Source organism: Excalfactoria chinensis, chromosome 1, assembly GCF_039878825.1.
Source record: "Excalfactoria chinensis isolate bCotChi1 chromosome 1, bCotChi1.hap2, whole genome shotgun sequence".
Classification (NCBI taxonomy): domain Eukaryota; kingdom Metazoa; phylum Chordata; class Aves; order Galliformes; family Phasianidae; genus Excalfactoria; species Excalfactoria chinensis.
Genome location: NC_092825.1, coordinates 133,095,757 through 133,109,576, shown reverse-complemented (window position 1 = coordinate 133,109,576; position 13,820 = coordinate 133,095,757). Strand labels below are relative to the sequence as shown.

The 13,820-nt window shown below is 35.6% G+C and overlaps 1 protein-coding gene across 1 annotated transcript in view; it reads right to left on the bottom strand.

Moving 5' to 3' along the window:
• Positions 1-220: 220 nt before the first annotated feature.
• Positions 221-13,820, bottom strand: part of NALF1 (NALCN channel auxiliary factor 1) — a 427,267-nt gene continuing 413,667 nt past the window's right edge. Inside the window, exon 3 of the mRNA XM_072344724.1 lies at positions 221-3,828. Within this exon, the coding sequence (XP_072200825.1) occupies positions 3,533-3,828 (296 nt within the window). The 3' untranslated portion in view covers positions 221-3,532. The remainder of the gene's footprint in view (positions 3,829-13,820) is intronic.

The following is a 13,820-nucleotide window of genomic DNA, read 5'->3' as shown; positions in this document are numbered from 1 at the left end:
TGTATTACCAAATGCAAATGCAATAAAGAATAACATATAGCTCTGGTTATGTTATATGACATTTGGCTTAGCAGTATTAACATATTGCACAAAATCTGGATTTTCCCTATTGCAGAAAATAAGATGATAAAATACATGGGAAATATATTTTTTCCATATGATTATAAAATAAATATTATTCTATATCTTTGTTTTTTTTTTTTTCTTTTTCCTTTTTTTTTTTTTTTGTCTCATTAATCATTTGCAGAAATATTTTAATATTACTTGCTTGTTAAGCCAGTTCTTTTTCATGTATGTATTAGGCATACAGTACAAGGAGAAATGGAACAAGATGGCAAATATAGCAGTGGCAAGATGCAAATTTATTCTGGCAAAAAAAGTAATATGTGCACAATACTGAGCATGCTTAAGATTGTGCCAGGGAAACTAGTACGAATGAGGAATGGATGGAATGAAATTCTGCATCATACATGATCACATGTTGCTTAACTTCATAGAGGAGTATTTGTCTACTCCTGATGCCCCAGGTGCCAGCAAGAGAAGCTGTATACCACGCTGCTGGAGTGAAAATGGCAACACATACCCCAGCAAAAGTCACCTCTGCAACATGACTCTCTGTTTCAAAAATTAAAGAAATAAACTTCAGAAAGATGATGAAGAAAATTTACAGACAGTTGAACTGGAGGCACAGACTCCAGGTGAGGAGTCGGGGAGGAATTTATTACATATTATATGTAATAGTTGCAAATCTGTAATTACTTCCTTTTTTTCCTTTCTTCCCCTCCTCTCCCCCCCAACTCTAAATTGGCTACTTCATGAAGGTAATGATATTGTCACTGCTTTTCCTCAAATATATCATATTGTATGACACATGACTGAGTATAGCCAAGCAGTGAAGGAGTCATATTTTTCACTGCTACCACTTGAAAACACTTTTATAGAAAAAAATAAGGGATGAAGGATGAAGAAGAGCAGGAGAGAGGAAAGAAAATGCCTTAAAAATAACCCTCTACATTAATTTAACATGAGGCAAAACAGAAATAATAACTCTTCTTCATGTGTCCGTTAAATTGGGATGATCCAGACTTGCCAGTATACTGGTAGTGTGAAAAAAGATGACAGTGAGTAACGGCACAAACAGAAAGAGTATGAAAGGAACATCACAGAAATGGATGCTGGATGGCCTTTGCACAGCAGAGGTAGATAAAGGTTATAACAAACTGTTTACTGACCACATACACTTGAATTAAGAGGTCAGTTGAACAAGAGCTCACCTAGTAAGAACTTTTTCAGTAAATATGACTCATCAGCAGTTGTACAGTACCAGAACACTGCCCAGTTATTGCTCCATCATTTTTCAATTACATCTCTATCCTTTCAAAAGTCTACATTCTACCATTAGTTAAGGCTTTTTCATTTACATTTCTGCATTTTCCCCTCCTTTTGCATCAATTCAATATAATAAATACATGTGCCTCTAACAGAAACTAAAATAACTAAAAAGCATTATGTTTTATTGAACAAAATATAATATGCGTAAAGAAGGGAAGGGAGAAGTTATAGAAAGAAACCAGTGCTGAAGAATTTTGCATTAGCTGGTGCTTTCTGTTGTCATATTTGCACAAATCATTTTAGGCTCCTCAGTGTGTACTGTAGTAAAACATTATCAAAACAAATATTCTTGCAAAATATTTGAGCCTTTGAAACTTAGTGCGTGCATCTTGACTTTCTTAAACAGTATGGATTTCTTCTCACTTTTTTTTTTTTCCTCCAGAATTTAACAAACCATAAAATGTATACAAAAACACATTATGCACCAGTGATTAAATGTTTTACATTAATATTTATCAAGGGGTACTTCATAGCTAGAAAGTAGATAACTATATTTTATTTCCTAAGAGAACATTTCCTATAGTCTTCCTTCATCTCCCAGCTACACAGCAAACATCTCTAAAGTGCACTTCCCAAGTGTAGTTAGAGAATAGGAAGGAATGTAAAGTTTTTAAAAACAGCCCTTATTAACTTTTCCTTCCATTGATTCTACTGTAAACTCTAAAAAGCCTTTTTATAAAGCAAATTCTCGTACAGTCAGCAGATGAAATGTTCCCACAAAAATAAAAGTAAACAAATTAAATGCTACCCCAAACAATGAAAAAACAGCAATCAAATTACAACCTTTTCTCTTGACTACTCATATTCTACTATATCTTTACTGTTTTATTGCACATTTATGAAAACGGTTGTCCTATATAGTTAAAACAAAATAGTTTCTTTATCTGTGCTAACACATTCTTGCGCACCCTTAATTACTAGGTATAACTGAATAACTTTCAACAACATATAGATATTAGAAAAACAATGGATTAAAAACCAAAAGATACTTCGTGTTGCAGATGCTCAAAGGCTTCTAGTGTAATTTTGTTGAGACAAAAAGACTTGGAATTTGGAAGCTCTTTGCTCCCATTCCTTATGGAAAACTGCTGGTTATGTGACAGCAGGAGAACTCAAAACGTAATTCACAATGAATGCCAATCCTTCACCTCCAATATGAAGGCTTCTCAACTATTCAACTTGCTGAGCATAACTGGTTTTACATAGCATATCTAAAAAAGGCTGCTCCTGTTCAACTGACCAGTGAGAAAGGACTGGACTTTTCAAAACGGGTATTGGAGCAACAGTTTGTTATATATTTCTTTATATTTTTTAACTGTCCAATCCCACCTTGTAAGGAGAGCACTTATTTGTTCAGCTAAAAGGATCCCTTTCATGCTCCTTTTGGATTTGCTCAGTCATCAGGTTTGTGCAACAGTGGCAGAGGCACACTGGAATCGTGCACCCATTCATTGTGATTACACAGACAGAAGCAAGTGTACGTTGTCTGACATGAGGAGGGGAAAGGAGATGAATGGTTCCCATGGGTAAGAGGACAGTTAGATTTGTTTGGGTTTTTTTTCTCTTTTTTCCTTTTTTTTTTTTTTTTTTTTTTTTTTTTTTTTTTTAATTTTCGGTTTGTTTTGTTGTTCTTTTTTGTGTATTTTTTCTTTTTAATTTTTTATATTTTTTATATTTTTTAATTTTTTTTTTTTTTTTTTTTTTTTTTTATTATGTCATGGATCATAGTAGTCATTCCTCTAATAGAAACTGACAGGACATAAAAGACAGAACTATCAGATGAACACACACAATGACTAGAAATATATCGACAGAGAAAAGACTTAATTTAGCTTTGAGAAACTGTCCCAAAAATAAAATCCTGTATTAACAAGTGCAAAAAACAAACAAAAAAAGAAACTCCAAACATTAAAACACAGTGTATAAAATGGTGTGAGAAATTTAAGTCACCATACAGCCTTTTAGTCAATAAAAAGCTGTGTTCTTGTGTTCTTCTTGTTTGGGTAGTGGCCCATTCTTTTTCTTTTACCCAAAAGGTCACTGAAGAAGAGATTGGAGGGTAAAGCACTCAGTTGTTTTCATACTTGACTGTAGTCACTTGGGCCTCTTGTGTTTCTGTCATATAAGATGAATCTTTTTTTCATTCCTCATTGGTTGAATTATCCTCCAAAGTTGTTATGCCTCCAAAGCCCAGTCCTGTTGAGTTCTGTGCTGCTGAGACTGTAAGTACTGTATGTAATAGAATTAATACAAGAACACACAGTTTAAGTCTGCTGTTACACAGTCTTGATGCTGATGAAACTGTGAGCGATGTCCTATGACACATTGTTGAGCCACTTGTTTTTATAGTCCCTTTGGATTGATGATCTGATAATAGTCCCCATCTGACATCACAGCATTCTGGTTCTGCATTGGTTGGATAGTTTTCATAGAGCCCTGTAGGGTAAACACAAGCCAAAATAAGCATCAGACTCAAACAGAAGTTGGAAGGTCAAAGGAGTAGTTGATAGTTCAGATATTTTAGCCTAAGTAATTGAATTCAGATCTTTCAATTTGCTTCAGGCTCTCAAAATGCTTACCATTTTGTGAAATTTGGGATATGCATAGTCTAACAGGAAGCAGCATCTAATGATTGTTCAACAGAAGTGTGACAGTGAATGCGGCTGTAGAAAGAAATTGAGCTAAAAAAAAAAAAGTTGCTTAGTTCCTCAACAAAGCATGTTATTTAATTTTTTTCCTTTTGGGTGAAGTAACAACTAATCAAAATGGATATTTCCACAGAACTAAAAAAGATCTTGAAATTATTCCTCTGTCTGTGAGCACATACCAGTAATGCCTATCCATGAAAAGGCAGACATGAAATAACAAATACTAGTATGATGACAGCGTTGACAATACAGAGCTCCAAACTACTGCAGATCCAACAATTTTATAGGAAGTTTCCAATCAAAGATGTTCAGACTCTGCTTATTTACACTGCTTCAGCTGAGTTCTTCCATCTGGGATGATCTCTTTAGTATATCCCAGAGGTGAGAAAAAACTTTCCTTACTGTGCAGTAATTGGATCTCTTGACATTTCTTATTGTACAAGTAGGTCATTTCTGCCTTTGGAACTCCACTGAACTACTCAGTCTGATCTCAATATGTATTCTTGAATAGTTGGAGGAATTCTTTCATCTCCAAAAGATACAACCACCGTTTTGGAAAATGTCAGTGCTGTCTACTGTACTATTGTAAGGAACAGTAACATAACCGGAGTGATCCATTTACTTCTTGTATATCTCCTTCACTGCTAAACTATGAGAATGTAGCTTAGCCTGATTAATGCAATAATGTATGATATAATGAAAAACTATCCTTTCTCCAATTAAATAGATATTGTAATAATTTTTGCAGTAGCTACTTACCTTAGAGTGTTGTGAGGTTTCATGGTAAAATAACCCCTGCTGAAATATTAGGATGAAGATTTGCAAAGCAGCTACTAAACAGCCATATCTTAGAAACCAACTTTACATCTTGAAACAAGAACTACATTTTGTCTAAAGCATTACAGCAATCTCTTTTCTTTCAAAAAACGAAGTCTATACGTTTAGGCTCTGCTACTTAGATCCATGCTGACTGAATTACATGAATATACTATTGAGAAATTGCACACACTTTAAAATAAGATACAATTGAACTCTTTTTTTCCTACTTCCATAATATTGATCTGCAAATACACCAGAAATGAATTAGGTATGATAAAGGTGTTAAAATGCAGATTAAACCTACACTGGGACATAATTTATTTTTAAATTCAATAAAGTTTTTAAAGATGCAGATAGTTTGATGACATGTTAAGGGAGGGTTTAGTTTGTAGAAAATCATGCAACCTTTACAAATGTGCAGTCAGACCAGCCCTTGAAAATGATTTGTTCAATTACATTTTGGAATTTCTCTTTGGTTGTTGCAAATAATGCTGCTATCATAAAGTGGTCTTGCTTCTAATGTCATATTTTCTGAAATCCATCTCTGAGGCCTGTAAGTGCCCAAGTTTGTTAACATGGTAACATACTGGAAGTACCCCACAACACAGGCAATTATCCAGTCTGTTCCGAGACTTCAGAAGCTCAAACTATTAAAAGTAATTGAAGAGACACAGAGAATGCTTAATGCTTTGATCCTACTAGGGTTTTCTTACTATTTCAACTCTACTTCCAGATTTTCTTGTTATAGGAAAACCCCAAATTCATTTGAAATAAAAGCCTATATATACAACTTGGTAATCAAAAAGTATATAAATAGTTCATATGCAGTTATTGAATTATAAATAAAATGAAGGCAACTCCAAGTCAAGGCTGCATTGAATTTGTTCTTTAATATAAAATTAAATTTCCTCTTTATTTCAATTCAGAAATTGAATTTAGTCTTTGAATTTGCATATTTAATGATCAGTTAACTACAGAACCACTATTCATGACTGTTGCAGAACATTTAGATAAATTCAATCAGAGTTTTGCACCAAAATAAGAAAGCTTAATTATTGCGCTTCACCACATACTCATTTGTAGCCCTGAGTATCTATTTTGATCTCTTGGAACTCCTGAGTCAGTCAGTCTACTTAGCCAGAAGATTAAAGATAGATTTGAAATTTACCAGGAACTCTGGAAAGCTGGCTACTTTAACCTTGGAAGGGCATGGAGAAAAGGACTATTTTGTTCTTTTATGAAAACATCTTATGTGGAAATAATTTGGAAAAAAAGGAATAAAAGTGATACATTTATCCAGAAGACCACCAATACTTACCTCCCCTTCTGCCCTTATAGTTAAGTTTGCAAGTATCATTACTCTTTACTGCTTGGATGTTTGGTAACTTTATTTCTGAAACTGATCCAATAAATGTTACTGTCTCAAAAGCTACTTTGCTTTTCACATTCCATTTAAAACTCCCAATTCTGTATTTCTATTCCATTATTTTCCTCCTATATTTCACCAGAAGAAATCTGAGTCCATATGGAGGATTTTGGACTTTGATTCTTTTCGATATCAGACCATTTTCCATTTAATATACAATCACTCGTGAAGACCATATAAAAAAAAAATTCTATGCTTTGTAACTTTAATTTTATTGATATGCATATAACATTGTGATTATTAGCACACAGTCATATCTGTAGAGTGTATTTACCAATGCTGATGCAAGAACTATGGCTACTCATTTTACTGAGATTGTGTTAATGGAGTCTTGAATATAGATAAATCCCGCGTATCCTGCTCAGCTGAATCATATTGAAAGAAAAAAGAGTGACAGCATGAGCATCATTCACTTTGTGTAGAAACAGCTTTGTGGGAAAAGCAGGAAAATGTAATTTTTTCTTACACAATAATTAAAATTGTAAAGACTGTGTCTGTGTATATGAGATCTGCTCCAAAAGTAATGTCTCCTATTTTATAACACTGGTCCAAGACATCAGAGGCAGATGTTGGTGGGATGGCAGTAGAAACTGAACCATCCCAACACTGTTCTATTTCACTGCCACTTGACAGATGGCAGAAGAGGGACAGTCTGACATGGAAATGTGAATGAACCAAAGAGGTGGAATAGAACTCCTCCCTGTGGAAAAAAAGGCACCCACTAACATTCATCAACACTTGCTGAACCTTTATGAAGACCAAATAGTGGATGAGAACTCAGTGAGGAGGTGGGTTGTGTGTTTCAACAGCAGTGACAGTGATGTGAAAGACAAGCAGTGTTCTAGACAGCCATTCACATCTGCCATACCACCAAATGAGGAGTGTCTTGATCAGTTCATCCACACAGATCATACAGTCATGGTGACAATACTGAAAAATAGTGCCTTGTAGCTAAGAATTTGGCCAATCAAATAGTGTTATTATGTTTTTTCTATTTACTGTAGTTTCCATGGAAATAAAGAGGAGACATTACTTTTAGAGTGACATACATACATAACCTATTACTGACCAGCTATATCACCATCTAACTCAGAGAATGCTGTGGTTTCTACCTGAGCTTGTGCATTTATTTCATACGGGAGCCCAAACACAAAAAAGTTTCTTGCATTTCCACTCCTCACCCCCATATTGTCAGAATGTGCCATGCTTGTATCTGAATTTGGATCTGAGGCAGCTGGTCTTGCTTGGCCTAATTGGTTTCTTTCATACAAGAAGATACAAGAAGAACCACGGAGCCGCAGCATTTTGCAAATTGTACTTACCATCACAGGAAACTGGCCTGGCTGGTATATTTGTGGAAATAAATATTTTGGAAAGATGCAGAAATAAAACAGTTTTTGTTGTTGTTGTTGTTGTTGTTGTTGTCGTTTTTGGTTTTTTTTTTTTTAATGTTTTGTTCTTTTCCTTATTTTCTTCCTATATCATTATAAGCCATGGTCATATTATACTTAGATTTATGATTTATTTTGGGATGTATATCAAGCTTGAAGAAAAGAACATATACTATAAGAAGAAAACACAATTGAATGTAGTATACCGGAAATTTTGAATGCTCCAATTTGTTATGATGCACAAAGTAATTCATGCCTGCCAAGAATGATCCATCGAGCACTAACATCATTGTATCAGAGAATGCCAACACTCAGCATGACATTTCTCATTCTGAGAAATTATTTCTAAGATTTCAATATCAACATTTTCCAACTACAGAAGGCAAGAGAACTCATTTGACATTACATGACTAGATTTCATTGCTTGCTTAAATATAATTTGGAAGCCAGATCTGTTTGGTTCTATCCAGATGGTCCTCTCAATTTCTAAATTGCTGTGTCTGTGACACATCATGATGCTTTTATTTAGGTATATATTTTATACCCTTTATCTGATAAAATTAAATGTAAAAGAAATCTTAAAGACAAATAAAATAAGAAGAAAACACAGTTGAATGTAGTATACAAGATGCTTTAGTCAAACAAATTATTTTAAGCTTCTAAATAAAGCTGTCTGGCTCTTTTAAAAAGATTAATTTTCTTTTCAGATTCTATTCCAACACTTGCAATAGATACTGATTGCTGTGTTTTAGTTTTTTCTTTCTCTTTGTATGTTGGAAACTACTACAGGTTGTTGCCTCTGAAGCATTTATCTGTGTTTGTGTATACGTTCAAGAAATATTAATTTTCTTTCTTCACCTTGCATTGATTTTTTTTAATTATTTTCTCCTCATAAAATACGTATGGGACTAACTTCATTCTGATAGTGTAAACCAGTGGCACACCAATAAAACCAACCAAGCTACAATAAGTAAGAAAAATAAGTAAATAGCTGACACTCAAGACTATACAAATAACTTTTTTTACCTCTTCTATGCTGAGATGCAGGTTGAGTGTGAGATAATGTGCCCCTAGCAAGCATTTGATTTTCTTACTTTTTCTCTAGTTCGGTTTCTACTTTGTGCAGTATTTAATGAGAACATTTACTACTGTGATTTGATAGGAAACGAAAAGTTCCTACCTATGAACATATTGTATTGCTATGTTGTTCAGGGATATCTTTAAGCCAATTGCTTGGATTTTGTCTTGTAGAAGAAAAAATGTTTGCAGCTAATAAACCTATTATACTGTATGATCTCTCATGGGAAAGCGCCAGCATTCAAGACTCTAAAGTGAGACTGAACTCAAATAGATGAGATATTTATGTGATAGATTCTAGTGTGAAATCACAGCAAATTTTCGTTGTAAGGAGATTCATAACTAGTAATGATTTAGACCATGCTTGGAAAAAAAAAAAAGTGATTTGTCCTGTTGCCAGTGTTAGTTTAATGCTCTAATATTGTAGGACCTACTAAAAGGTGTAGGCAAGAGGCAAATGAGACATTATTATGTGTTATTTTTAGACAGAAAATTTAGTGCGTATATGTGAATGCGTGTGTATTTTGGAGTTTGCCAAGAACTAAATCAGACTGAATTCAGATATTTTCTCTTCCTGATTTTTTTCACAAAGAAAAATAGAATCACAGAACCATAGAATTGCCCAGGTTGGAAAAGACCTTGAAGATCATCAAAAGAATAGTTTGTGATAAACTCTGTAGATCACATTGTCTCAAAAAAATTGCTTTACAAAGTGCACTGAAAGCAGAGCACCTGTTTGGAAACAGACACTCTACAGCTAAACCTACTGGTGAAACACACCTATCTGCCCCTTAAGAGGAAGCTGCATTTTATAGAATTCTTCACAATTCATTGATGACAATAAGTCACCTCTGTTGGTACAGATTTTCATGAGTGCAGCACGCAGGTTCTTGTTCATCTCTGGTGTAGCTAATGATGGTCACTATCTTGAAAAATATTTTTTCTTGCTGAGAATTTGCTTTATCAGATAGAATCACAGAATCACAGGATCATTAATGTTAGAAAGCTTATCAAGTCCACTTTTTCAACTGATTACAACCATGCCCACTAACCTATGTCCCTATTGCCACATTCACATGTTTCTTGAGCACTTACAGGGATGGTGACTCCACCACCTTTTAGGGGCAGTCTGCTTTAGTGCATTACTACTCTTTCTGAGAAGCCTTTCATAATATCCTACCTGAACCTGGAGATCTCAGAGTTTTTGTGTTGAGCAAACTGCAGGCCTGAAAGGACGATTTTGGCTGTAAAGAAAACATCTATGGTCTTTGCATCTTTTCTCTTAATCCATTGTCAGATGGCAGCCAGCCAGACAAAAGCTGACTGTGGGCTGGATCAGTTCTCAGACCAGCTGCTGGACTGCACTGCCCTGTAATCAGGAGTTGTGAAATATTGCCAGTCTCTTCCCGGTGCTCTGTACATAGAATTATATATTTCTCAGTACCCCTTTTCACACTCAAATAGCATGTGTGTAGGAAATGTTCAACATATTCCACTTGCACTAAGGAAAAGAGAGGAAAAGCTGACTATGTCCATGATAGAAAACAGATTCACTGGTATTCACATTGTTTTCATAGTAGTCACAACAAAAAAGCTTGACTTGGAAGTTCACATAGGATTTATTCATTGTAATGTTTGTGTAGACATAATACTATCTCCCTGGAATAAGATTCTTTTTTGCATTAGCAATTGCAGATATCTGAGCTGCACAAAGAAACATAGCATGAAATCACTGGAAACTTTAATCAAATGGTGATAAAACTCAAAGACCTAAAATGAGAAAAAAAGTTAAGTTTCAATGTACATGCAAAACTGGATGTCCCATAACAGTGCCTGACAGGAAGACTGGTATCTTTCTATCTTTTCCTCTATTTAGTAGGAGAAAATTGTGAGGGGATGGAAGACAGGGCAAGGACACAAACCATTTTCTCACTCCAAATTTCCATAATCAAAACCACATCATAATTCTGACTGTTTACATTAACCTCCTAAGTATTTTCTTTTTCTTTGCACTGCAGTTCCCAACATCCTCATATGCACTTCTATGAAAATTAGGAATACTCAGCTCCCTTTTCATGCTTCCTCTATCTGCCTTCATAGAAGTTTACTTCTACTTGGAGTTATAGGTAAGACTTCCTCAGACTAGAATACCTCTTACTCATTATAGCAGTTCTTTAGAAATTTCCAAGTAGTCATTACTAATTTTTATTACAAACTACATTTTTTCTCCTTTTTCATTTCCTTTTCTATTTTTCTTTTCATTTTACTTTTTCTTCTTTCTTTTCTTTTCCCCTTCCTTCCTTCCTTCCTTCCTTCCTTCCTTCCTTCCTTCCTTCCTTCCTTCCTTCCTTCCTTCCTTCCTTCCTTCCTTCCTTCCTTCCTTCCTTCCTTCCTTCCTTCCTTCCTTCCTTCCTTCCTTCCTTCCTTCCTTCCTTCCTTCCTTCCTTCCTTCCTTCCTTCCTTCCTTCCTTCCTTCCTTCCTTCCTTCCTTCCTTCCTTCCTTCCTTCCTTCCTTCCCTCCTTCCCTGTTTTAATTTATGTTAAATTATGTTTAATTCATGTTAAAAGACTGAAAATGAGCAAGTCTAGCAATACAGGTGTGACTGTTGGTTGCAATAATGTCTTAAGCCTGTCACCTATAACGACTCTTTATAAAGACACAGTGACTTTTCTTAAAGCTCTGTAAAATATATTTATTTAGGAATTCTAAGATCACAATGACAGTCAAATTTCTTGGGGAGAAATCACCAATTCTGTGCTATTTTTTGCCTTTTTTAATGCCTTTTTTAACCCTCCAGTAACCCGTTTAAACCTCCAGTTACCCCCTTTTTTACAGTCTCCAATCTCAAGAAAATCCTGTCCTGAAAATAATAATAATAAAAGCAAAACCAACACAACAACAAAATGAAACCAAAGCCAACACAGGTGGATTCCCTATCCCAGTTTCCTGCTTATTTGTGGATATTTCTCTCTTACCAGCCGACGCGCTGACCGCCAGCTCGGCTCAGTGCCCCACTCCCCGCTAGGTGCTGCTGCCTGCCGCTCCCGCAGCATTGTGCAGAACTGCCAAGCGGCCCTGGCTTCCACCAGTCCAGCGCCGGTCGCAATGTCTGCACTGATGCTGCGTCATCCGCCCTGTGTTCTACACAAATAAGAACAGCTGCCGCCAGCACACCTTTTCCTGTTACTTGCCTTCCACGATATATTGAAGGGTTTTGTAAAAAACATTCCATTAAAACTTTCCATTAAGCTAAATCTCTTCCAAACATTGGAGGAAATAAATAGTCTGTTACCACAGCAAGGAGGAAGAAAAGCCCTTATTATAGAACTATCACTTCTAAAACATTATTAAAGAATACCAGAAGCCAAAAATCTTGACTTTTTCATTCTTTACTTTCTTTTCTTTTTCTTTTCTTTTCTTTTCTTTTCTTTTTTTTTTCTTTTCTTTTCTTTTCTTTTCTTTTCTTTTCTTTTCTTTTCTTTTCTTTTCTTTTCTTTTCTTTTCTTTTCTTTTCTTTTCTTTTCTTTTCTTTTCTTTTCTTTTCTTTTCTTTTCTTTTCTTTTCTTTCTTCACTTCCCCCCCCCCCAGTGATAAATTAGAGAGGTGATAAAGTAGAGAGGTTCCTTCTCCAGAAGATATTTTTCATCATATCATATTATAAAATCACAGAATGCCTGAGGTTGGAGGGAATCTTAAAGATCATCAAGTTTCAATGCCCTGCCTTGGGCAGTGTTGACAACCACTAGATCAGACCACCCAGGGCCCCCTGCAACCTGATCCTGAATGCCTCCTGTGAGGGACCTCCTCCACTTCTCTGTGCAACTTGTTCCAGTGCCTCATCACCCTCTGAGTAAAAAATTTCTTCCTAATATCAAATCTAAATCTTTCCTCTTTTAGTTTAAAGCCATTCATTCCCCTTTGTTCTATCACAATTGGACCATGTCAAAATTTGGTTCCCCTCTTGCTTGTAAGTTCCCTTTGAGTAGTGGAAGGCCACATTGCAGACTCCTCAGAGCCTTCTTTTCTACAGGCTAAACAAGCCCAACTGCCTTTTCTTATATTTCCTTTAATTATCTTTGTGTACTTCTCTCGACCCGCTCCAACAGCTCCACATCCCTTCTGTACTGGGGACCCAGGCCTGGATGTAGTACTCCAAAAGGGACCTCACAAGGGCAATGCAGAGGGGGACAGTCACCTCCCTCACCCTGTTGACCACCCCTCTTTTGATGCAGTCCAGGATACTGTTGGGCTAATTATCCATGTTTCTCAGTTAGTTAGTAAGTCTTAGTTTCATGGGTGTGAAAAATCTCATACCAGCATATCTGACTTCAGATCCTGTGGGATATGAATTCTGCAGTCCTGATCCTGAGGATACTGTCTCAACCAGACAAGAAATCCAATCAAATACTAGTGCACCAGTGATGTAAGAATGGTATTTTATAATTATATAATAACTTTATTTTAAGCGTTTTCAATAGTACTCTGGTGATTAACACCAGCTACTTCAGATAGACTGGAGTCAGTCCTGTTAGTGGGTTGTAGAGAGCTACTCAGGTCATGAGGTGCCGATTGCTACTTAGGCTGAACAAAACAGCCGATGTCTCTACTGACCACATACATTAGAGCTTCTCTGGCTACAGTGAGAGCCTAGTCCCAGAGTTTATGTGTAGATAATTAGATTATTATAAACTACAATGAAAAAGTTCAGTCCTTCCTTGAATCCACCTTTCATCCCAAACTCAAAGATACTGACTTTTGGTAATTTTTTAAAAATTGTCTCTGTTATGTGATTTAGGAGTGAATTTGGACATGTACTGGGAAAATGAAGAGGTAGATATGTATCTCTTAAGGGATTTTCTATAATAATAATGGCTTTGTTTACTATTTGTTTGTTCATTTCCCCTGTGTATGCATGCAGGTTTGCATGTGTAAATACATGCACACATATATATGTATGCAAGTGTTAACTAAAAAGGTCTCATATCTTTTACTTCAGGTGGTATTATTCTATCTAAACTGGAAAATGATTCTAATTTACTTTCTCTATATGCACATTGGAAGGCTGT